A 25,642-nucleotide genomic window follows, 5' to 3' on the forward strand; every position below is an offset into this window, starting at 1 on the left:
TTTGTTGGGCAACTGGAAGCCAGTGGAGGGATTGGCAGAGAGGGGTGGAGGATGCTGAATGGAGGTCAGTGGAGGGATTAGCAGAGAGGGGTGGAGGACACTGAGTGGAGGCCAGTGGAGGGATTAGCAGAGAGGGGTGGAGGACACTGAGTGGAGGCCAGTGGAGGGATTGGCAGAGAGGGGTGGCAGATACAGAACGGTTGGTAAGGTGGATGAGACTGGCAGCAGCATTCATGATAGACTGAATTGGGGATAGCCTTCAATGAGGTCAGCCAATGAGGAGGGAGTTATAATAGTCGAGGCGTGATATGACAAGGGAGTGAATACGTTTCTTAGTGGTTTCTGAGGTTAGGAATGGTCGTATCTTGGAGATGTTGCGGAGTTGAAGTCTACATGATTTTGTCAGCTTTTGTCCTGGGGCTGGAAGGATAGATGGGAGTCTAGGATTACACCTAGTACCCTGACATGAGGGGATGGACTGATGGTTGTGTTATCAATCTTGATGGTGAAGTCAGTGGAGGGGGCACGGGCTGGAGGGAATACTAAGAGATCAGTTTTGGAAAGATTGAGTTTGAGGAAGTGGAGTGACATCCAAGCCGATATGTCACTTAGTAGGCTAGCGATGCGAGAGGAGACTGAAGGGGTGAGGTGAGGGGTAGACAGATAGAGTTGCGTGTCATCAGCATAGAGATGGTAATAGAAGCCATGGGGGTTTATCAAGTGACCAAGGGAGGAGGTGTAGATGGAGAAGAGAAGGGGTCCAAGGACAGAACCTTGAGGGACCCCTACAGAGAGAGGGAGTGAAGAGGAAGTGGCAGCATTGTAGGAAACACTGAAGGAGTGCTGCGATAGATAGGAGGAGAACCAGGAGAGAGCGGAGTCTCTGAGGCCAAGAGAGTGTCGTTTTTTGAGGAGGAGGGGATGGTCAACCGTATCAAAAGCCGCAGAGAGGTCGAGTAGTAGGAGTATTAAATAGTGGTTGTAGGTTTTAGCAGTTAGTAAATCATTAGTGAGTTTTAGTAGGGCAGTTTCAGTGGAGTGTAGAGGGCAAAAGCCAGACTGTATAGGGTCGAGAAGGTTGTTGTCGTTGAGGTGGGAGCTCAGGTGATTGTAGACTAAGCGTTTTAGGAGTTTAGAGGTAAATGGCAGCAGGGAGATGGGTCTTAAGTTGTTCAGGTCGGTGGGGTCCAGGGAGGACTTTTTAATTATGGGAGTGATGTGCGCATGCTTTAGAGTGGAGGGAAAGGCACCAGTAGAGAGGGAAAGATTGAAGATGTGAGTGAGGGAGTAAAGGATGGAAGAGGAGGGTGACCGAAGTAGTTGTGAAGGGACTGGGTCCAGGGGGCAGGTGGTGAGGCGGGCTTCTGAGAAAACCTTAGTGACCTCATTGGTAGTAGCGAGGTCAAAAGAGGAAAGTGTTGAGGGAGGTTTAGTATGAGGAATGCTAAGTGGGGTGGATGTCTGTGCAGTGGCGATGTCCCTATGTATTGCGTCGATCTTGTTTTTTAAGTGGTTTGCAATCTCGTGGGCAGTGAGTGAGGTACTAGGTGAAGGTGGAGGCGGAGAAAGTAGAGAGTTAAAAGTAGAGAAGAGCCGACGAGGACTGGAAGAGAAGGTATTAATGAGAGTGACAAAGTAGGCTTGTTTAGCAGCGTGGAGGGAGGAAGTGTATGTTAAGAAGGCAGATTTATATCAGGTGAACGTGTCAGGAATGGACTGCCAGCAATGGTGGGACTCACCTGCCTTATGAGCTGCAGTACCAGGGCTGGCCAGCGGGTGCTCCCAGCAATCAGAGACTCAACCTTGCAGCCAGTCAAACACCTGGAACTGATTATACTGGTGTATTTAAGGGATGGCCAGACCTGCAGACTCTGCCTTGGTGTGTGTTTCTCCTGGGCCCTGTATCCTGTTCCTGCTCCCTGTTCCTGTTCCTGTCTGATTCGTTGCTGACCCTGCTCTGATCCCTGGCTTTGTCTGACCATTCTCCTCTGCCTGACCCTCTGTACCACGCTGCCCGCTACCTGCTGAACCTGGCTTGTGACCCCGACCATTCTCCGCTTGCTCCCCCTGTACCTACCTGCCCGATTGATATTGACCCGGCCTGCCTGACGACGCTTGCATTGTATGTACTGTCATCTGTGGGTGGTTGGTTTGGTTGTTTGCACTGTATTATGTTTTAGTATTGCACTGCGTTTATGTTTGTATTGTTAGTGTTAATAAATTATATTGTTTATAACATATCTGAAGTCTGCGTTTCCCTGCGTCGGTCACACACCTCTGGTCATACCCGGGAGCCCTGACATTACACCAAGGCCAATCCTGACCAGAAGTGGCTGCACAGGGAAGCCATCTTGGTTTGTTGATGGGAAGGATGGATCTTGATGAGGTTGAGTATTTATATCTGCTAGTGTTTGATGACAGGGAGTATGCTTATCAAACTCTGAAGGAGTATCCCCGGGATGAACTGCTAGAATGTATACGGCTCGCTCATGTTCTAGTACAGGGGTGGGCAAACTTTTTGACTTGAGGGCCGCAATGGGTTCATATATTGGACCCGGGGGCCGGACCAAGAGTAGATGAATGATGTGTATGTGTCATCCATAGTAAGTATAGTAATATTCCCCCATAGTAAGCATAGTAATTAATCCCCCATATAGTAATTCATCTCCCATAGTAATTCATCCCCCATATAGTAATTCGTCCCCCATATAGTAATTCGTCCCCCATATAGCAATTCATCCCCCTTATAGCAATTCATCCCCCATATAGTAATTCATCCCCCATATAGTAATTCATCCCCCATATAGTAATTCATCCCCCATAGTAATTCATCCCCCATAGTAATTCATCCCCCACATAGTAATTCATCCCCCATATAGTAATTCATCCCCCATAGTAATTCATCCCCCACATAGTAATTCATCCCCCACATAGTAATTCATCCCCCATATTAATTCATCCCCCATATTAATTCATCCCCCATATTAATTCATCCCCCATATAGTAATTCATCCCCCATATAGTAAGTCCCCCATATAGTAAGTCCCCCATATAGTAATTCATTCCCCATATAGTAAGTCCCCCATATAGTAATTCATTCCCCATATAGTAAGTCCCCCATATAGTAATTCATTCCCCATATAGTAAGTCCCCCATATAGTAATTCATTCCCCATATAGTAAGTCCCCCATATAGTAATTCATCCCCCATATAGTAATTCATTCCCCATATAGTAAGTCCCCCATATAGTAATTCATTCCCCATATAGTAAGTCCCCCATATAGTAATTCATCCCCCATATAGTAAGTCCCCCATATAGTAATTCATTCCCCATATAGTAAGTCCCCCATATAGTAATTCATTCCCCATATAGTAAGTCCCCCATATAGTAATTCATCCCCCATATAGTAAGTCCCCCATATAGTAATTCATTCCCCATATAGTAAGTCCCCCATATAGTAATTCATCCCCCATATAGTAAGTCCTCCATATAGTAATTCATTCCCCATATAGTAAGCCCCCCCTGTGTCAATTCACTTACCTTTGCTCCTCCGCGCGTTCCTCTCGTATTCCCGCGCCGTTCTGGTCTTCAGGGAGGACTGTGAGAGAAGAGTTCGTCACGCTGCCCCGCCTACATCCTGGCTGCCCCGCCTACATCCTGACAGCTGCAGAGTCCTGACGCCCGAGAGGAGGGAGGGGGCGGCCATCCTAGAGGGGGGGCGGCCATCCGAGAGGAGGGGAGGGGAGAGGAGGAGAGGAGGTCGCCCGCCCGCCCGAGAGGAGGGAGGGGAGCGGGCGCCCGGCACACAGGAGAGCCGCATCTATTGTAAAGAGCCGCGGCTTGCCGACCACTGGCCTTGCGGGAGCCTAGCTCCGCGGGCCGGATTAAAAGGTCCGCCGGGCCGTATACGGCCCGCGGGCCGTAGTTTGCCCATTGCTGTTCTAGTAGATCAGGGCACATAATTCTCTGAGGTGCAGCCATTGATTCAGATTTGTGCGGAGTTGGTTTCATCTGGTACCCCCGAATGCAGGGATGAATTTTTGCCGCCATTTAGTGCCGACCAGGTAGAGTCCCTGGTGTGGGTATTCGAGGATGATGTGGATTGCTTCTTGGAGCATTATGCTGCATGTTCACCACAGATACTAAGAGATTGTATAAACGCAGTGCAGTTTTTGGTCAGACAGGCTTTGTGTAAGCTCAGCTTTGTTCAACCCATACTGCAGACATGGACAGACTTGTTGCACCCAGCCTCAGTCAGCCTACAAAAACCCAGTCTATTTCCTCAAAGCTCTATTCCTGCATTCCCAACAGCTCCTCCTGCCCTGCTATCTACCGCATGTCAGTCCCCTGTTCCCACTCACTGCACCTATCCTGCCTTTAACCCTGTAAAGAAGCCCTCTGTAGCAACTGCTCCCTCCTCTGTTCCATCCTCCAGCTCTTCTCTGTCTCCAGTTGCTCCATTCGTTTGCAGACCTGCGTTTACTTGCAGTGCTCCAGTAGTTAAAACCAGAAAAAAGCGAAAATTCTTTCCAACCAATACCATCCTGCCAGTATCCAAACCGGTGAGCCTGCCGTCTGAGAACCTGCCTCCCGTGGTTCAGCCTGGTGCCTTGGCACCCGCACTTCAGCCTGATGCCTGTACCCAGCCTGATGCCTGTACCCAGCCTGATGCCTGTACCCAGCCTGATGCCTGTACCCAGCCTGAGGTCTGTACCCAGCCTGATGCCTGTACCCAGCCTGATGCCTCTCTTCAGCCTGATGCCTCTCTTCAGCCTGATGCCTCTCTTCAGCCTGATGCCTCTACTCAGCCTGATGCCTCTACTCAGCCTGATGCCTCCACTCAGCCTGATGCCTCTACTCAGCCTGATGCCTCTACTCAGCCTGATGCCTCCACTCAGCCTGATGCCTCTACCCAGCATGATGAACTGATCCAGCCTGATGATCCTATTAGGCCAGTTGACTCGATGCCCGCTGTTGATCCAGATGATCCGGTACCTGATCCGGTGCCCGCTGTCGTGCCCATTGACTCAGAGCCCGCTGTCGTACCTGGTGACTCGGTTCCCACTGCCTTGCCAGATGACGCGGTGCCCGCTGGCGAGCCAAATGACCTGATGCCTGGTGACCCAGTGCCCGCTGTCATACCTGGTGACCTGATGCCCGCTGTCAAGCCAGACGATCCAATGCCTGGTGACCCGGTGCCCACTACCTTGCCAGATGACGCGGTGCCCGCTGGCAAGCCAAATGACCTGATGCCTGGTGACCCAGTGCATGCTGTCATACCTGGTGACCCGATGCCCGCTGTCGAGCCAGACAATCCGGTACCTGATGACCCGGTGCCCGCTGTCGTGCCAATTGACTCAGAGCCCACTGTCGTGCCTGGTGAATTGGTGCCCACTGTCTTGCCAGATGACGCGGTGCCCGCTGTTGAGCCAAATGACCTGATGCCTGGTGACCCGATGCCCGCTGTCCAGCCAGACGATCCAATGTCTGACCCAGTGCCCGCGGTCATACTAGTTGACTCGGAGCCCACTGCCTTGCCAGATGACGCGGTGCTTGCTGTCGAGCCAAATGACCTGATGCCTGGTGACCCGATGCCCGCTGTCCAGCCAGACGATCCAATGTCTGACCCAGTGCCAGCGGTCATGCCAATTGACTCAGAGTCCGCTGTCGTACCTGGTGACTCGGTGCCCACTGCCTTGCCAGATGACGCGGTGCCCGCTGGCGAGCCAAATGACCTGATGCCTGGTGACCCCGTGCCCGCTGTCATACCTGGTGACCCGATGCCCGCTGTCGAGCCAGACGATCCAATGCCTGGTGACCTGGTGCCCACTGCCTTGCCAGATGACGCGGTGCCCGCTGGCAAGCCAAATGACCTGATGCCTGGTGACCTGATGCCCGCTGTCCAGCCAGACGATCCAATGTCTGACCCAGTGCCCGCGGTCATACCAGTTGACTCGGAGCCCACTGCCTTGCCAGATGACGCGGTGCCCGCTGTCGAGCCAAATGACCTGATGCCTGGTGACCCGATGCCCGCTGTCCAGCCAGACGATCCAATGTCTGACCCAGTGCCAGCGGTCATGCCAGTTGACTTGGAGCCCACTGTCGTGCCTGGTGACTCGGTGCCCGCCGCTCCACCTGGGGGCCTGAGACCTGTCGCTCCGCCTGGGGGCCTGAGACCTGTCGCTCCGCCTGGGGGCCTGAGACCTGTCGCTCCGCCTGGGGGCCTGAGATCTGTCGCTCCGCCTGGGGGCCTGAGACCTGTCGCTCCGCCTGGGGGCCTGAGACCTGTCGCTCCGCCTGGGGGCCTGAGACCTGTCGCTCCGCCTGGGGGCCTGAGACCTGTCTCTCCGCCTGGGGGCCTGAGACCTGTCTCTCCGCCTGGGGGCCTGAGACCTGTCGCTCCGCCTGGGGGCCTGAGACCTGTCGCTCCGCCTGGGGGCCCGGCGCCCGCCGCTCCGCCTGGGGGCCCGAAACCTGTCGCTCCGCCTGGGGGTCCGGCGCCCGCCGCTCCGCCTGGGGGCCCGAGACCTGTCGCTCCGCCTGGGGGTCCGGCGCCCACTGCTCCGCCTGGGGGCCCGAGACCTATCGCTCCGCCTGGGGGTCCGGCGCCCGCCGCTCCGCCTGGGGGCCCGAGACCTGTCGCTCCGTCTGGGGGTCCGGCGCCCGCCGCTCCGCCTGGGGGCCCGAGACCTGTCGCTCCGCCTGGGGGTCCGGCGCCCGCCGCTCCGCCTGGGGGCCCGAGACCTGTCGCTCCGCCTGGGGGTCCGGCGCCCGCCGCTCCGCCTGGGGGCCCGAGACCTGTCGCTCTGCCTGGGGGTCCGGCGCCCGCCGCTCCGCCTGGAGGCCCGATGCCTGTCGCCCCGCCTGGGGGCCCGATGCCTGTCGCCCCGCCTGGGGGCCCGATGCCTGTCGCCCCGCCTGGGGGCCCGATGCCTGTCGCCCCTCCTGGGGGCCTGATGCCTGTCGCCCCTCCTGGGGGCCCGGCACCCGCCGCTCCGCCTGGGGGCCCGATGCCTGTCGCCCCGCCCGGGGGCCCGGTGCCTGTCGCCCCGCCCGGGGGCCCGGTGCCTGCTGCTCCGCCCGGTGCCTGCTGCTCCGCCTGGTGGCCCGGTGCCTGCTGCTCCGCCTGGTGGCTCGGTGCCTGCTGCTCCGCCTGGTGCCTGCTGCTCCGCCTGGTGGCCCGGTGCCTGCTGCTCCGCCTGGTGGCCCGGTGCCTGCTGCTCCGCCTGGTGGCCCGCTGCCTGCTGCTTCGCCTGGTAATCCGATGTGCCTCTGCCCGGAGTCCAGCCCGATGTGCCTCTGCCCGGAGTCCAGCCCGATGTGCCTCTGCCCGGAGTCCAGCCCGATGTGCCTCTGCCCGGAGTCCAGCCCGATGTGCCTCTGCCCGGAGTCCAGCCCGATGTGCCTCTGCCCGGTGTGCCTCTGCCCGATGTGCCTCTGCCCGGTGTGCCCCTGCCCGGTGTGCCCCTGCCCGGAGTCCAGCCCGATGTGCCCCTGCCCGGAGTCCAGCCCGATGTGCCTCTGCCCGATGTGCCTCTGCCCGGAGTCCTGCCCGGTGTGCCGCTGCCCGGAGTCCTGCCCGGTGTGCCAGTCTTTGATATCCCGCCAGTTACCAGACCCGGGCGGTGGAACATTTTGCCCAGCTAGGACTGTTTGGAGCGTCCTGAGGCCGCTCCTTGAGGGGGGGGGTACTGTCAGGAATGGACTGGCCAGCAATGGTGGGACTCACCTGCCTTATAAGCTGCAGTACCAGGGCTGGCCAGCGGGTGCTCCCAGCAATCAGAGACTCAACCTTGCAGCCAGTCAAACACCTGGAACTGATTATACTGGTGTATTTAAGGGATGGCCAGACCTGCAGACTCTGCCTTGGTGTGTGTTTCTCCTGGGCCCTGTATCCTGTTCCTGCTCCCTGTTCCTGTTCCTGTTCCTGTCTGATTCGTTGCTGACCCTGCTCTGATCCCTGGCTTTGTCTGACCATTCTCCTGCTCCTGATCCCTGGCTTGTCTGACCATTCTCCTCTGCCTGACCCTCTGTACCACGCTGCCCGCTACCTGCTGAACCTGGCTTGTGACCCCGACCATTCTCCGCTTGCTCCCCCTGTACCTACCTGCCCGATTGATATTGACCCGGCCTGCCTGACGACGCTTGCATTGTATGTACTGTCATCTGTGGGTGGTTGGTTTGGTTTGTTTGCACTGTGTTATGTTTTAGTATTGCACTGCGTTTATGTTTGTATTGTTAGTGTTAATAAATTATATTGTTTATAACATATCTGAAGTCTGCATTTCCCTGCGTCAGTCACACACCTCTGGTCACACCCGGGAGCCCTGACAGAACGCTTGGTGGGATTTAGTTTTACGCCATGATCGCTCCAGCGCGCGACTGTGTCGTTTGAGATTTCTGGTGTGGTAAGTCTACCAAGGTGATTTATTCTTCCAAAGCAAATACACTTTTGCACACTGGTACTGACTAGTATTCCAATGTTTCTCTTCTCCCTCAGTTTTTCTCCATCACTGACCTAATGTGACCCTAATATTGATGGAGAGGGGCAGGGGAGGGTAAAACTAGCATGCTGTGGAGGCAGATGACATCCTCCTTATCAGCTGTTGATGTCATTGGTTGTCAGGTTCGCCAATGGCTAGAAGGTTGTGATGGTGCGCAATGAAAACCTGTGACTTTGTGTAACTAAAAGGCAGGCTTGTTCCATCTACTGGCTTGTATATGTGTTTTGGGCAATCTCTACACATTTTGCCAGGGCACTCCTGAAGAAACCTCAAGGCACCCCAGGATGCCTGGGCATCTTGGTTGAGAAAGACTGTCTTAAACTGTGAAGGGGGTTCTTTACTGGTATAGCGGTGAGGATGAGGAACTCCCTTCCACAATTGGTGGGGTCAGTGGGAAGTATAGATCGTTTTATAAAACTCTTAGATGGGTAGTGTTACTGCACATAAAATGTGTGTATTTTATTATTTAATTTGTTATATTTACAATTACGCTAAAACTATGATTCTGGTAATAGCATTGCAAAGATATTTACAAATGAAATAAAGTGTTTGTTTTTTAAATTTTGTGCTATTTATAAATGGGAAATGTGTAAATGTATGTTAAATGTGAAAACAAAAGTATCAAAGGAAACAAAAAAAAGCTACAGTATTAAGTTAATAAAATAGAAACAAAAAAATCAGCAGGAAAATAATAGTTGACGAGCGAAGGAGACTATGGAGCTAATTAGGGCTGATTAGAGTAAACTAGGGGTTAATAAGGGGTTAAACAGAGGAATATTTTATTTAAAAAAAACTTTTTTTTTTTAATTGTCAGGTTGCTTTAATTATCATCATCTGCAGATTTATGTTCATCCCTTTGATCTGCAGATGAATGAACAGAAAGATACAAATGTAACAATCTGTTACTCTGTATGTTTGTATAATCAGGGCCTGGAGCTGTATTATTTATAAACACTGTCAGACTGCTTTTATTGACAGCTACAGCCGCCACCTTGTTCTCTGAGTATACTGCGTCTTTGTAGCAAGAGATGCCATGTAACAATTTTATTGAACACTAGAGCAGGGGTAGGCAACCTTTAAAGAACGGTGTGCAGAAAAATGTTTTCAAAGAAATTAAGAGTGCCAGTTATATAAAAAAAAGTCAACTTTACACGCCTAATCTTGGAAAGGATTTTTTATACAGTAAATACTGTAAACTATTTGAATAACAGTAAGAAAACATTTAGCTTTCAAGGATGGTACAGTAAATGGTAACTTACCTCTTTTCCAGAACACATGTGCTGTGAGGCAAGTATGGTAAGGATGAAATGAATATGTCAACCGAGGAAAATATACAGTTGAAAATGAAGTGTGAGGTGATAGTGGTCACCCTAATAAAGTTCTCTCAGATCAAACCTGTGCACCTTCAGACCGTAAATCATTCATTCCTGCACCTTCACACCTCAGATCACCCCAATTCCTGTACCTTCATACCTCAGATTACCCCAATTCCTGCACCTTCACACCTCAGATCACCCCAATTCCTGCACCTTCACACCTCAGATTACCCCAATTCCTGTACCTTCACACCTCAGATCACCCCAATTCCTGCACCTTCACACCTCAGATCACTCCAATTCCTGCACCTTCACACCTCAGATCACCCCAATTCCTGTACCTTCACACCTCAGATCACTCCAATTCCTGCACCTTCACACCTCAGATCACTCCAATTCCTGCACCTTCACACCTCAGATCACTCCAATTCCTGCACCTTCACACCTCAGATCACCCCAATTCCTGTACCTTCACACCTCAGATCACTCCAATTCCTGTACCTTCACACCTCAGATCACTCCAATTCCTGCACCTTCACACCTCAGATCACCCCAATTCCTGCACCTTCACACCTCAGATCACTCCAATTCCTGCACCTTCACACCTCAGATCACCCCAATTCCTGTACCTTCACACCTCAGATCACTCCAATTCCTGTACCTTCACACCTCAGATCACTCCAATTCCTGCACCTTCACACCTCAGATCACCCCAATTCCTGCACCTTCACACCTCAGATCACTCCAATTCCTGCACCTTCACACCTCAGATCACCCCAGTTCCTGCACCTTCACACCTCAGATCACTCCAATTCCTGCACCTTCACACCTCAGATCACCCCAATTCCTACACCTTCACACCTCAGATCACCCCAATTCCTGCATCTTCATACCTCAGATCACCCCAATTATTGCAGCTTTACCCATCAGATTACCCCAATACCTGCACTTTCACACCCCAGATCAGCCCTGATTCCTGTACCTTCACACCTCATATTAACCCTATTCCTGCACTTTCACACCTCCAATCCCCCCAAATCCTGCAGTTTTGCACCCCAGATCAGGTCCAATTCCTGCTTCTACAAACCTCAGATCAGTTCCAGTTTTTGCACTTTCCCAATTCAGATCACCCAAATACCTGCACCTTTACACCTCTCATAATCTCCAATTCCTGCACCCTTAGGGGTGATATCTCCCCAAAACCTTCACACCTATGATTACCTAATTAATGCACTTTCATACCTCAGCCCACACCTGTTCCTGCACTTTCACACCCCAGATCAGCCCCAATATCTGCTCCTTCAGACCTCAGATCAGCCCCAATATCTGCTCCTTCAGACCACAGATCAGCCCCAATATCTGCTCCTTCAAACCTCAGATCAGCCCCAATATCTGCTCCTTCAGGCCTCAGATCAGCCCCAATTCCTGCACCTTCTGGCATAAATGGTCAAAACCGTTTCCCCCTAAATGCTCCAGAAATGAACACCAGCCAATGCTCCAGTCATGACAGCACCGCCTATACCATGCAGTAGAATTGGAGAATTGAGTGTTAGCTCCTGCAGTTCCTAATTGCTTTTTCTAAGGTTTTAGTTCCCAATATCTGTTCTGAAGTTGTAGTTCCCAATAGAAGTTCTAAAGTAGTATTTACTAAACCTTGTTTTACAGCCGTAGTTCCTTCTATTTGGACACCACGGTGAATGGCAGTGGCAGGAATCTGCTGTTTTTGACACCTGTGGTCATCATTGCTGAATGCACACAAAGTGTGTGTTCAGCAGCCATCGCCTTGGGTAATCACTGACTGTGTGAACAGTCAGGAATAGCTGCATTCCCCAGTAACCTGTCATTGTAATGTACTGCACAGGCTTGGAGGCTGCAGCTAACTGCTCAATGATGTCAAAAACAGCAGATTCCTGCCACTGCCATTCGCACCGTAGCTAAATGCTCATGTGAATGGAACCTCAATTAGTCACTCCCAATAGCTGTTAGGTCAGAAAAGACTTTAAAACCCTTCTCCCTCCACATTAAATCTTTTTTTGCATTGAGTTACTCATAAAAGATTGCTGTGGAAGGGGTTAATAGCCATTTGAAGATAAAACTCTCTGGTTATATCCCCTCCAAGCTGAGCCAGGTACATGGATGTTGAGGGAGAGAAATGTTCAGAAGGAAGGCAGGTACACCGATAGTAAAAGCCTGGCCACGAGCCGGATCAGGCTAAAGGAGTGCTGTACAACAGAGGGGGAAAAATACGGAATATTATTACCCTTTCAAAGTGAAAACAAGCAGCCTGGGGAATCTGACTCAACACAGCTTCAGTGTGGAGAGAGCAACACAGGAACCGACATCAGCGGGAAGAGAGGCAGGTGGGCAACAGCCGCGCTGCTTCTTCTGTATGCAGACAATGGCCAGCTCTATTGCTTGGGAGGTGGGTCTCCCAGGACTCCCTTTGGGTGCAATCCTTGATGCTGTCACACACCACCTCTGGCATTAGTGCCGGGGATTGCCTACCCCTGCCCTAGACGTTATCCAAGTTTTTAACTCTTTAATAAAAATATCAAAAACAAGATCAAGCACTGTTTTACCACCCCAGAGAGAAAATGTGGAAAATGTGTGTTGCCTGGATGTGCAGAGCTAAGGGGAACCCAACCAAATCCAGAGGCCCTAGAAGAGGGTAGCGCTACACAGATGTACAGTAAATAGCAAGCAGCAGAGCCAAGGACACCCTACAGGGAGCAACAGATATGAGTGACATCAGACTGTTCCATAAACACAATATAATGACTTAGTACAGCCCTCATGCAAATTAATTAGGAGTTACCTTCCATACTCATACTGGTCTGTGAGAGAGTACTGCCACGTCACTATATGACACGGTTCTGTACCGAGATTTCAGTATGTTCATGGAAGGACTAGGAAGGGGGAAGGCATCAACACCACCAAATGGAACGTTCATTACAGGGCTAGATGTCTGTGGGTTAAAGAAAATATAATCTGTAAAGTGTGCCATGGCACCTCATTTATTATTATTATTATTAGAGCCCCCTTTTAATTCAGGGGCGGTGCTCTCCATATTCCTCTACTGTGGATTCCTTTACATTTGTTATGAAGCCTTTATCTTTTACATTTCTGCTGGAGTGAGTGGACTATCTTACATTTGCCCCTGTTTTGGTCATCTACTTAAGGAGCTCCCAATTACTGGGGGGGGGGGCATTTAAGCCATGCATATAAGGTCTCAGTGGTCCCTGTAGAAGTTCGCATGTGACATCTGTTTATTACCATTGTCAACGTAAATCCTTCTGGAATTTGGATGATGGTGCACGAATTACATGCATATAACCCATACATCTGAACCATGCATTTAAGGCCTCGGTTGTCTCTGTAGAGGTCTGTATACAGATATTCATACGTTACTAATAACCGGTCAAATCCACCTGAAGACAGGATGATCAGTGGCATTGCTATGGGGGTCCGGACTACACCCTGGTGATACCCGCCAGATGGTTGACACCATCAAGTAGTAAGCAGTTGTTGCTGTGCTGTTGAGCCCCCTCTCCCACTAGTGAAGCTGTGACTGTGGGCTCTGGATTTTCCCCGAACCCCCCACCCCACTCAGTTCACCAGAGAACTCAGGCAGCAGCGCTGTGACGGGAGAGGTTAGGTACGGGCTGCCAGAGTGTTTTCCCCACTCAGCCCTCTGTCTCCTGTCTGCAGCTTGGGAGATGAGGGAGCTCAGCTTTCTACCAGCTCTTTTTCCCTCCCCATTGGTCATAGCAAAGGGCCAATCAGAAGAGAAAACAAATTAAATGAAATCGATCCACACTACCGCCATTGTTCTAAAATATTCATTTTATTAAATTGACCAGAACATCACAGCTAGAAAGGTTGATGCGTTTCGGGTTAACAAGCCTTAGTCATAACTCATACAGTGACATGGAACATAGAAATTGCATATATATGCTGGGTAGGACCCATTAATTGGCCAATCAAGCTCATACATAGCAATACATTTAAAGAAAAAAGAAAAATTTATCATTATTATTATTATTATTATTATTATGCAGGGTTTATATAGCACCAACAGTTTGCTCAGCACTTTTCAATATAAAGGGAAACAATACAGCAACAATACAGTTCAATACAAGAGGGTTAGGGGGTCCTGATCCTGGGAGCTTACAATCATACAGTATGTGAGTCAGAGGGCAGAGAGGGAGAGAGAAATAAAAAAGGGTGTCTGAAAATGCCAAAGGAAACTTTAGTACAAATGCAGATCCCATTACACATTTAACCCTTGAGGGGATCTAGTCTGTAACTTAGAAATCCACCAAGCCTCTCTATTGAGAAGCTTCCTCTCCTTATTGCCCCCTCTAAATAGTTACATAGTTAGTCTGGCTGCAAAAAAGACAAAAGTCCATCCAGTTCAACCATTAAATGAGTTAAATTAAATGAATGAGACAGCCTCTCTATGCCTCTGAACCTAAATTCTGGGAGATCACCTCTGTGACAATCCCTAAAATGGCGGGATACATTCGAAATATGCTTGGTATTGAGGTTGTTAGTGTCACAGAAGTGCTCTCCAATTGTGGTCCGCAAAAAAAAAGTGTGGTACATTCTACATACTGTAATTTACAAGAGATACACGTGATCAGATAAATCACAAAACTAGTGCCACAATTTATATATTGTTGTATGGGAAACTCTTCCCCAGATGTCAAAGAAGAGAAGGATTTCCCTATTACACCTAAATGGCAATATCTGCAAGTTTTCTTATTACAAGGATAATTTCCTGTGTCAGTTAACCAGGCAGGTTGATGACTCTTAGAGGAAGAAAGAAAAAGACTGGGTGACAAATAAGTGCCTAGGGTAGGTGCCCATCGGCTAGAAAAACGACAACCTTTTTGTAATACTGTGCGCAAACTAGTATCTGCATATAGAACGGAAAAGTTCTTTTTAATAATTTTTATTCTTTATATTTTTACGTCTGGAGAAAAAGAAATTTAATCTCCAAACATGGAAACGTTTCTTCGCAGTGAGAGCTGTGAGAATGTGGAATAGACTCCCTCAAGAGTTGGTTGTGGCCAGTTCAGTGGATTGCTGTAGGAAAGTCCTGGATTCTTTCTTAGATACACAGAATATAACTGGATATAACATTTATAGATAAAGTTGATCCAGGGAATGTCCGATTGCCTCTCGGGGGATCAGGAAGGAATTTTTTTCCCTGCAGGAGCAAATTGGATCGTGCTTTGCTGGGGTTTTTTTGCCTTCCTCTGGATCAACTGTGGGTGTAGGATTATAACTTTTTTTTTTTTTAATGGTTGAACTGGATGGACTTTTGTCTTTTTTCAGCCAGACTAACTATGTAACTATTAATTGATTATATTCTTTTGAATAGGTGGTGACAAAAGTGACCGGACCATTGTCACCACGGTGTCGCTTCTGTTTCACCGTATCAATCAAAAGGTCCTTTCTGTTCCTAGATCTGCCTCTATTTAAGCCTTGTGATGTAACATTCCTATCATTACCTCTATTAGATAAATATAAGATGTTAATACATTCCCTCTCAAAAGCCTGTTCTGTAGAGTGTTGCGTCTAGCTCGGATATATTCTCCATAGGGTATGGCACTGATACTGTGGGTTGGATGACAGCTGGTAGCATATAAGGTGCTGTTACCTGAACAAGATTTCCTGTAAGTGTGGATAGTAACTATACCTGAAAATGAATCCCCACACAAGGCAACATCCAAAAAGTCTATGCTAGTATCACCAGATTGCACAGAAAAATATAAATTCAAATGGTTAGTATTAATGTACTCGACAAACGTATTTAACCATTAGCCGCCCGGCCAATGGCCGTTTGGTGGCTTCAAATGTGTCTCTGCACTCCGGGTGCACGCCATTTGGCGTGCTCCCGCACATGCGCAGTTTGCGCTAATGCAGAGCAGCGCAGCAGTGCGATCTGTCACCGGCCGTGCACCTCGGACACGGCCGATGACAGATCCGAGTATCGGCTCCCGTTGCTGGTACCATGTGACCTGCTGTGACCAATCACAGCAGGTCACATGACAGTTGTATACAATGGATGGCTTCATTCATGATGCCATCCATTGTATACTAGTGTCTAGCTGTGAATGGTCACAGCTAATCACATGCACAAGTCATGTGATTAGCTGTGACCAAATCACAGCTAAGCACAAAAAAAAAAAAAAAAAAAAGCTGAATGAATCGATTTCATTCAGGTAAATGCTTGCTTATAGCAAAGTAATTCTTTGCTATAAACAAATTGTGTAAAAGAAAAAAAAATACTGATCACTTCCCCATAGTAGTACAATGTTACTATGGTAACATTGTACTACTTTGGACATAGTAAAATATGAAAAAAAAATCTTAAAAAAAATAAAAAAAAATGTAATAAAAAATTAAATATAATAAAAAAAAATAAAAAAATATATATATTTTTTTTTTCATACTGTCACCAGTCAGTGTCCCTGTTCACCGCCATGCCAGTTATATGATGACACTGTACTGCACTGGTGACAGTATGTAAAAAAAAAAAATAGTGAAAATAATTTTTTTAATTTTTTCATTTTCCGAAAAATTATGACAAAAAAATACAACTTCAAAAAACTCGCCATGCCTCTTATGAAGTACGCTGGACTGTCTACTCTGCAAAAAGGGGTCATTTGGGGGATATCTGTACTATTCTGACATTCTTGGACCTCAAGAAATTAGATTGGCTGTCAGTACTTCAGGATTGATCAATATTCAGATCTATACCATAGTTTGTGAACTCTATAACTTTCCTACAAACTAAAAAATACATCCTAATTTGGGTTATTTTCACCAAAGACATGTAGCAGAATACATTTCGGCCTAAATTTATAAAGAACAATTATTTATTTGTAAACTTTTATAACAGAAACAAAGAAAATGTGTTTTTTTTTCAAACTTTTTGGTCTTTTTTTGTTAATTTAGCAAAAAATAAAAACCCCAGCGGTGATTAAATACCACCAAAAGAAAGCTCTAGTTGTGTGAAGAAAATGATAAAATTTTAGTTTGAGTACAGTGTTGTATGACCGCGCAATTGTCATTCAAAGTGTGAGAGCGCTGAAACCTGAAAAATGGCCGGGGCAGGAAGGTGTAAAATTGCACAGTATTGAAACGGTTAATCCAGAAATGTCACCATCCCACACCATCAGGAGATCACCTATGTAGCGACCATACCACATAACATGGGAGCAAACTGGTTGTCTGAAGAAAGGAGAAACAACTCCTCCCACCATCCCATATAAAGGTTCAACATGGAGGGGGAAAATCTGGCCCCCATTGACGCACCACAGTGCTGGACATAAAAATTGCCATCAAATAAGAAGTAATTGTGTGTGAGTAGGAATTCCACTCTCAACACTAGTGATGGGCCGAACACCCCTCTGTTTAGTTCGAAGATTCAAACCTACAGAATGTTTGACTGCAAACTTCGAATACGAACAATTTAATGAGCAGTATTGTCACAAGTTAGCCTCTTGTTTGTTAATCCTCTTGCCGTCCGCCTGCTGTTTATAAACGGCAGGGCAGTGGCAGTCCAGGGGCGGGTTGCCGTTCCTAAACGGCACCCGCCTTTTCTAGCTGTGCGCGCTCCCTGGGAGCGCGCACCACCGCGATCCGGTGCCCGCTGTGTCCTCCGGACACAGTGAAACACCGATCGTCGGACGGGACCTCTGTACGAGGTCCCGATCATGTGATCACTGATTGGCCAATCAGTGATCACATGCAAAGTAGTAAGCAAAATGTCACTTGTGACATCATTGCTTACTACGTGTGAAATCTGTGAATGATCACAGAGGTCACATGGTACAGGGCTATTCACAACAGCCTTGTACCATGTGACAAGCTGTGACCAATCACAGCTCACTCAGTATTTCTCAATGACTGCAAGAATGCAGACAGAGAGAAAGAGAAATGATTGCTTTTACATCCTATATGGGTGTAAAAGCAATCAGTGTAAAAAAAAAAAAAAAAATCTTCCATCACCCCCCACAAGTAGTACAGTGTCACCATGGTGACACTGTACTGGTAGGGTGACAGTATTTAAAAAAAAAATAAAAAAAATAATAATATAAAAAAATAAAATAAAAATGTAAAAAAAAATTTTTTTACTAAAAAAATAACGGAATAAATTTTGGCCAAGATTTATGATGAAATATTATTTATTTGCAAAATTTTATGAAAAAAAAACACTTTTTTTCAAAATTTTTGGACATTTTCATTTACATAGTAAGAAAAATAAAAATTCCAGCGGTGAATAAATACCACCAAAATAAAGCTTTATCTGTCTCAAAAAAATGGTAAAAAATTCATATGGGTACAGTATTGCATGACCGCGCAATTGTCATTCAAAGTGTGATAGCGCTGAAAGCAGAAAATTGCCCTGGACAGGAAGGGGTGAAAGTGTCCAGACTGGAAGTGGTTATTCTTACCTCCTTGCTGCTCCTGATTCCTTTCACATGTGTGGTTTGGCTCACCTATGGGCGTCGTCTGCTATCCTCTGGGTTTTATTTCCTTCACTTTCATCACTTCCTGGCCCACCTCCTAGTTTGCTTGTCTATATAAGACATGCTCAGTCTAGGCCACTTTGCTTGAGCAACTTCCTAGTTGTCTGAGCTCCTGTGTGTTGTTGGCGCCTGTATCCTGCATTGACTACTCGTGTACTGACCACGGCTTCGTTCTCTGACTGTGCTTGATTCTGCCCGTCCTAACCTCGGCTAGTCTATCGGATTTCCATTTGTCTCCTCCCATTGTACTCTGCTCCCGCGAGCGGACTCCTCATCCTCAGCTGGGCGTACCCGGGGGCCACGACCTGGTCCCAGCTTGCTGCAAGTCCATCCACACCATCAGGGACTCTGGTGAAGAAGCAGGCTGGGGCTTAGATTCCACGCCCTGGGGAACCCCAAGTTGACTATCTACAAGGGCTCACTACCACAGGTGCTAAAATACCGCATGAGTTATATTATGAAGTCATGTGGCATTTTAGTAGTGAAACATTCACTCATGTTTCAGCTGTCAACGGGATTCTCCACTGACAGCTGAATGTAAAAAGAATTATCGGGATTGCCCGACAATTAAAAACATTTTTTTTAAAACGCTGTGGGGTCCCCCCCTCCCATCCATACAAAGCCCTTCAGGTCTGGTATGGATTTTGAGGGGAACCCCTATGCCAATTTTTTTTTCTTAGATGGCGTGGGTTCCCCCCCCAAAATACATACTAAACCCTTATCCGAGCTTGTAGCCTGGCAGTTTAGGAAAGGGGGGGGACAAGCAAAAGCCCCCCCACTCCTGAACCATACCAGGCCACATGCCCTCAACATGGGGGGGTGCTTTGAGGCAGGGGGGCTCCCCCAAAGCACCTTGTCCCCATGTTGATGGGGACAAGGACCTCTTCCCCACAACCTTGGGCTGTGGTTGTGGGGGTCTGTGGGCAGGGGGCTTATTGGAATCTAGAACCCCACTTAACAAGGGGACCCCCAGATCCCTGCCCCCCCCCATATGAATGAGTATGTGGTACATGGCACCGCTACACAGTTCCAAAAAAAAGTGTAGTGTAAGAAAGACAGGAGACAGTCTTTGACAAGTCTTTTATTCAAAAGAAAAATGTAAAAAAATGTCTCTCGAAGTAGATCCAACGTCAATCACGATGCTCGCCGCTACCCACTAGAAAGAAAATTAAAAAACCTGTTCCGCTCATGATGCTGGCCCCCGCCATCTGACAGCTGTGCCATGATGACAGTTCTTAAGTACTGTCATGATGTCATAAAGGGGATGGGTTCACCCCACCCCTTGTGACATCATCCTGTGCTGTGATTGGCCAAAGCATTGCACTGGACCTTTGGTCTGCTGCATTGCTTTGACCAATCACAATACATGGTCAGGGCACAGTGCATCGTGGGGCACAGCGGGCGAACAGCCCGCTGAATGCCACTATCGTTCATGTGTTAAGCAAACTTAGGTTCGACTCGAACATTCAGCCCAACACTACTCAACACAATACACTCCTAAAGCTCAATAGAATAAGAGCTATAACGGAAGACACTAGGGAAGCATCATGGGACATGTAGTTCTAGAAGATTGGCAGCCCCATTATTGTCCACAGAGAGCAGACTACAGCTCCCAGCATGCACTCTGCTGGGAGGAGAGAGAAAGCCTGGAGCTGGGAAAAAGCTAAGGAAATGAGTGCTACAGGGAACAGGAAAAAGAGAGGACTGTGCTGGGGGAAGTTCCTGTTAGCGTACTCAGTATTATGGATTCTCTAGTAAAGCTTCAGGTTGAATTGATGATAGGACAAGTGAACCCAGCTACACCCCTCACACCCCATGACTTGGTGGGGGCAGCCACAGAAGAGAACCTGTTCTATCCAAAGAAATCCCCTATGATGCCTGAATGGAAAGAACAGGCCATAGCACAACATCCAAAGTGGCAGAAAATGTGCTCTAAAAATAAGTTTGATGTGGGTTGTGCAAAGAGCACTCATCATTGCATTTGTTTGCAAGAGGGTAAACCATTCTGAGAAAGGTCTCAATGAATGACCCCAGAGAACAGATTACAGAGTTGAAGAGGATGGGAGTTATTGGGAATCCAGAAGTCCCTATGCTTCTTCCATTGAGGCGGTGAGGAAGAAAAATGGATCACTGAGAATGTGTACTGACTATCGCACATTCTACAAAAGAACTATCCCAGACCAGTACATCACTCCTTGTATAGAAGACATTCTGCAATGTCTATCGATGGCCATGTGGTTCAGAATTTTGTACTATTAGATCCCCATGCAGCCTGACAATCAGAAGAAAACTGCTTTTATTTGACCGGTTGGGCTTTTTGAGTTTAATCAGATTCCACAAAGTCTAACAGAAGCCCCTGCAACATTCCAACATTTGATAGAGCGAATTGTTGGTGACATGCACTTTATTAAAGTGTTGGCTTACCTTTAGACAGACTTTAGAAGAGCAAGAGAAGCTTTTGGAGAAAGTTTTGAAGCGACTCTTTGAAGAAGGATTGAAGTTGTCTCTTGAAAAGTGCCAGTTCTATCAGTCAGTGGTCATGTTGTACCTTGGGCATGTTGTCTGTGCTGAGGGATTGGCTAATTGAAGAAGTTGGAAGCCATCACCACCTGGCCCAGGCCCTGAAAGTGAATGAGCTGAGATCATTTCTGGGGTGCTGTTCTTACTACAGGAGGTTAATGGAAGGGTTCACAAAGATAGCCTGTTTCCAATACTCTGTTAAGAAGACCCTATGATTCAGAGACTCCTAAGGAAGAGTGTACTCAAATGAATTTGGAAGTAGTTCAAGCTTTGCTTCAAGGTATCAAGTACAGAGCCAGAGAAGCAGCAGGCACTGGAGTCACAACTGTCATCCCAAAGCTCTACTGCATCCTGACCCAGGTGAGGAATGAGGCTCTGCCTACTCTCTCCAAAGAAGACATTAGGAAACACCAAGCAGAACATCATCTCTTCTGTTTGTCTTTGAAAGCCTTTTAGAGTGGTTGCACAGAACTTCTACTAGTCACAGATTCTTCTAAGGAGGCTCAACAAGTCCACAAAGAGTGGGATTGTTTACAGTAGCCGGATGGGGTGGTCTACCGAAGGGGTCCCATGCATAAGCCCGAAGAAAGATAGCAACAGTTCTTCCCTGAGAAACATATAGGGACAGTAATTAATGTGTTACATGAGGAACAAGGACATTTGGAACCTGACAGAACGTTCAAGTTAGTTAGAAATTGTTTCTGCTGGCCGTGTATGCAGAATAAAGTCGAGAGCTATTGTCACTCCTTTGGAGATATGTTGCCAGCACACCAACAATCTCCAAAATAGAATTGAAGTATTGTAGACTGATCTGCTTTTTTTTCTTTTAACACAAGATAGGGAAAATTATGAATAAAAGCAAAGCTCAGAGTTGGGCTTTATTTGAACAAATTTATTTGGCTGGTATTTTTCCATGTTTACCATAATTTTATCAACTACTTTTACCACCCTTTTCTTCACTCCATATAGTATCCTCCAGAACTGTAGGTGCTCTCTAAAGAGATTTATGAAAGCTGCCATTGAGGACTTCTATCATTAAAATGATTAGTTGCCTGGTTATCATGCAGTTTTCAGAGTCAAGCACTTTTTAAAACCAGTACTTTGATTGAAAGTTCTCACTTATCTGTGACTTTATTTCATCTTTCTAAAACCAAGAAGCCAGAAATGTCCAAACTTTAAAAGAAGGTCACCAGTAACATCGCCCATATATCTCTCAGGACAGGTTTCTTTTAACTTTGAAATTGTTTAAAATACATAAAGCATAAAAGTGCAAATAGCTATTCACACTGCATTGTACAGCCCAATTGTGTGCCTTGTCTGCAGATACAATTTCATGTTTTTAATCAATATGATGTTTAAAATAAGGTGGAGATCAACTCACAAATCAAGGAATATATCCCTTTAATTTATAAACATTTGCTTTAGCCACAAACTAACTCAAGATAAAAGCTGCAAAACCAGCTGAGCCCCGCCCTGTGCAGTAATGTGAGACGACCTTTAGATTTTCCGTGTCGGAGACCTTCACTTTCATTTCTCTCTTCTGCTGTCAGCGATGGCGTCTGTTGATTTGACACAGGAGCTGCACTGTTCCATCTGTCTGGAAATCTTTACAGATCCTGTAAACCTGAGATGTGGCCACAACTACTGCCGGGTCTGTATTGATCAATCGTTCGATACACAGGAGGAACCTGGAGGCTATTCCTGTCCTCAGTGCAGAGAAGAGTTCCAGGATCGGCCTGCACTGCACAGGAACATCACACTACATAACATAGTGGAGACCTTCCGGTCTACTCAGCCAGATGAGAAGAAGACTGGAATCTTCTGTACTTACTGCATTTACTCTCCTGTACACGCTGTTAGATCCTGTCTGCATTGTGAAGCTTCTCTGTGTGATAATCACCTGAGAATCCACAGCAAGTCACCAGAACATGTCCTAACTGACCCCACCACTTCCATGGAGAACAGAAAATGCGCCATCCATAGGGAGCTTCTTAAATATTACTGTGCTGTAGATGCCGCCTGTATCTGTGTGTCCTGCAGGATGGATGGAGAACACCAGGGACACAAGGTGGAGACTCTGGATGAGAAATCTGAGAACATAAAACAAAACCTCAAAAATATTCAGCAAAAACTGATAGCCGATAAAAAGGATATTGAGCAAAGACTCCAGAGCCTAAAGGAACGTAAGGGAAAAATACAGAAAAAATCAGCTGGACTAACAGAGAGAGTCACTGCCCTGTTCGGAGACTACATGAGACAGCTGAAAGACCTGAAGAAGAGAGTCCTGAGGGAGATCGCCAGCCAGGAAGAGCGGCTTTCATGTCCATTGTCTGAGATGATCCATCAACTGGAGATAAAGAAGAAGGATCTGTCCAGGAAGATGGGGGACATTGAGGAGCTGTGTAACATGACCGACCCCCTGACTGTCCTCCAGGAATCAGACACAGGGGACTTGTGTGATACTGAGGAGGGAGATGATGAGGACAGAGAGAGACATGATAGACTCCTCCATGATGGAGGGGATCTGGATGTGGCTGGAATCTCACACACATTACACACAGGGATATCTGATATGATAAAAGGGGGAAATGTATGCTTCAATATACAGGAAGCTTCAGACTTATTACTGGATGTGAACACAGCTCATAATAATCTACAGATATCAGATGACATGAAAACTTTATCCTCTTCATGTGTAGAGAAGAAACGCCCAGAAACACCAGAGAGATTTCAGGATTATACTCAGGTATTAGGCAGCAGGCAATTTTCCTCGGGGCGGCATTGCTGGGAAGTGGATGTCAGTAAATCAAAGTGGTGGTTTGTCGGGATGTGTTATCCCAGTATGGAGAGGAGAGGAGAACACTCAGTTATTGTAAATAATAAGAAGTCCTGGTGTTTGTACAGATTTAATGATCAGTATTCCATGACACATGACAATAGAGAGATCCAGTTAGCTGACAATATCTCCAGTAACAGAGTCAGGATCTATGTGGATTATGAGGCCGGGCAGCTGTCCTTTTATGATCTGTGTGACCCCATCAGACACCTCCACACCTTCACCACCACCTTCACTGAGCCCCTCCATGCTGTATTAGCTGTAGCAAAAGGTTCTATAACTATATCTGGGGGGGTCAGGAGACGTGAGAAATATTAATATTATGGGAAATCTGCCAAATCTGCTGACGTCATCGAAATCTGAATATTGATTATTTTTAATCAATAGAATGATGCAGAAGATTCAGCGATCATATTTCATAAATCTGAGGTTCCCGACACATGCAATCACAGCACTGGAAAATGTCAACACGTGAAATCGTGATTCATTCACTTCCAGTGACAATAATAAGGGTTAGGGGTTTTTAGGGGTTCGCTAAGTGTTAGTGGTCAGATTAAGGCTGGGCGTTGTAATAGAAATGTTAGATTTTATATAAAACTGTATGACGTTTTGTATGCTTTGCTTATGTATTACGCATTGCACAGGACACTAAAATGTTCTGATTACATATTCACGTTCTTTAGACCCTGATAAGAAGTTAAATATAGTGTTTAAAGTCCCAAATAAAGTCCCAAATGAAAGTCCCAAAAAGATAATCTTTGCCGGTGATTTCACAATTCTTCGTGTCTCCAAACAATATTAGTGGTATAGTCCAAAAAAAATCTTCATATACCTCAAAGAAAAAATACTGAACATAGTGTGTTATCCCAAATATTATCATAAAGTGCCACACGTGTTACATGTAAGCAGACTAAAGTGCCACAGCAACCGTGAAATAACAAAAACTTCTATGCCTTAATTATCAATCCACTGCACACAAATATCAGGAGTGCATAATTACCCTCAAGATAGTATCATAGGATCCATCATATAGATGAGATTATTTCCAGCCTTTTTTCATCAACCTTTCCAGCCACTTCCCACAGACCTCATAAACAAACCAGGGATCAGTGTATATAATAGATAATAATTACACTTTATTGTAGCAACTTGCATTAAAATATGATGAGATCAGCTTCCATACAGTGAAAATGGTTCCACAATAGCGCCCCTCCTCAGTGGCACCTAGGTATCATCACCATACCACTCCGGAGGAGAGACAAATCATTGGTGGAGGATTTCAAGACAAACACAACCGCATGTAGAGGATTCCAGGACAAACACAACCGCGTGTTCCAGGATCTAAGATGGCCGCCACGGCACTTCCGGAAGAGCGTCACCACGTCACGTGCCCAGACGCGTTTCGTCACATCCAGATTTTTTCAACAGGGAACCCTGTTGAAAAAGTCCGGAAGTGACGAAACGCATCCGGGGCACGTGACGTGGTGACGTAGTGACGCTCTTCCGGAAGTGCCGTGGTGCCCATATTAGATCCTGGAACACGCGGTTGTGTTTGTCCTGGAATCCTCTACATGCGGTTGTGTTTGTCTTGGAATCCTCCACCGATGATTTGTCTCTCCTCCAGAGTGGTATGGTGATGATACCTAGGTGCCACTGAGGAGGGGCACTATTGTGGAACCATTTTCACTGTATGGAAGCTGATCTCATGATTTGTCTCTCCTCCAGGACAAACACAACCGAGTGTTCCAGGATCTAAGATGGCCGCCACGGCACTTCTGGAAGAGCGTCACCACGTCACGTGCCCCGGACGCATTTCGTCACATCCGGACTTTTTCAACAGGGTACCCTGTTGAAAAAGTCTGGATGTGACGAAACGCGTCCGGGGCACGTGACGTGGTGACGTAGTGACGCTCTTCCGGAAG

At 47.2% G+C, this 25,642-nt stretch overlaps 1 protein-coding gene across 1 annotated transcript; it reads left to right on the plus strand.

Moving 5' to 3' along the window:
• Nucleotides 1–22,415: 22,415 nt before the first annotated feature.
• LOC149450412 (E3 ubiquitin/ISG15 ligase TRIM25-like) lies at nt 22,416–24,460 on the plus strand. The gene has a single exon (XM_089691987.1). It carries the CDS (start codon nt 22,437–22,439, stop codon nt 24,036–24,038), a length of 1,602 nt encoding a protein of 533 aa, XP_089548113.1. The 5' UTR covers nt 22,416–22,436; the 3' UTR covers nt 24,039–24,460.
• The last annotated feature ends 1,182 nt before the right edge of the window (nt 24,461–25,642 follow it).

This window comes from Staurois parvus, unplaced genomic scaffold, assembly GCF_062004578.1.
Source record: "Staurois parvus isolate SC_StPar_1 unplaced genomic scaffold, SC_StPar_1.0 ptg000575l, whole genome shotgun sequence".
Classification (NCBI taxonomy): domain Eukaryota; kingdom Metazoa; phylum Chordata; class Amphibia; order Anura; family Ranidae; genus Staurois; species Staurois parvus.

What these genes read in the sequence shown, in the direction of transcription:
- LOC149450412 (XM_089691987.1), top strand. Translation starts at nt 22,437, where the DNA reads ATGGCGTCTGTTGATTTGACACAGGAGCTGCACTGTTCCATCTGTCTG.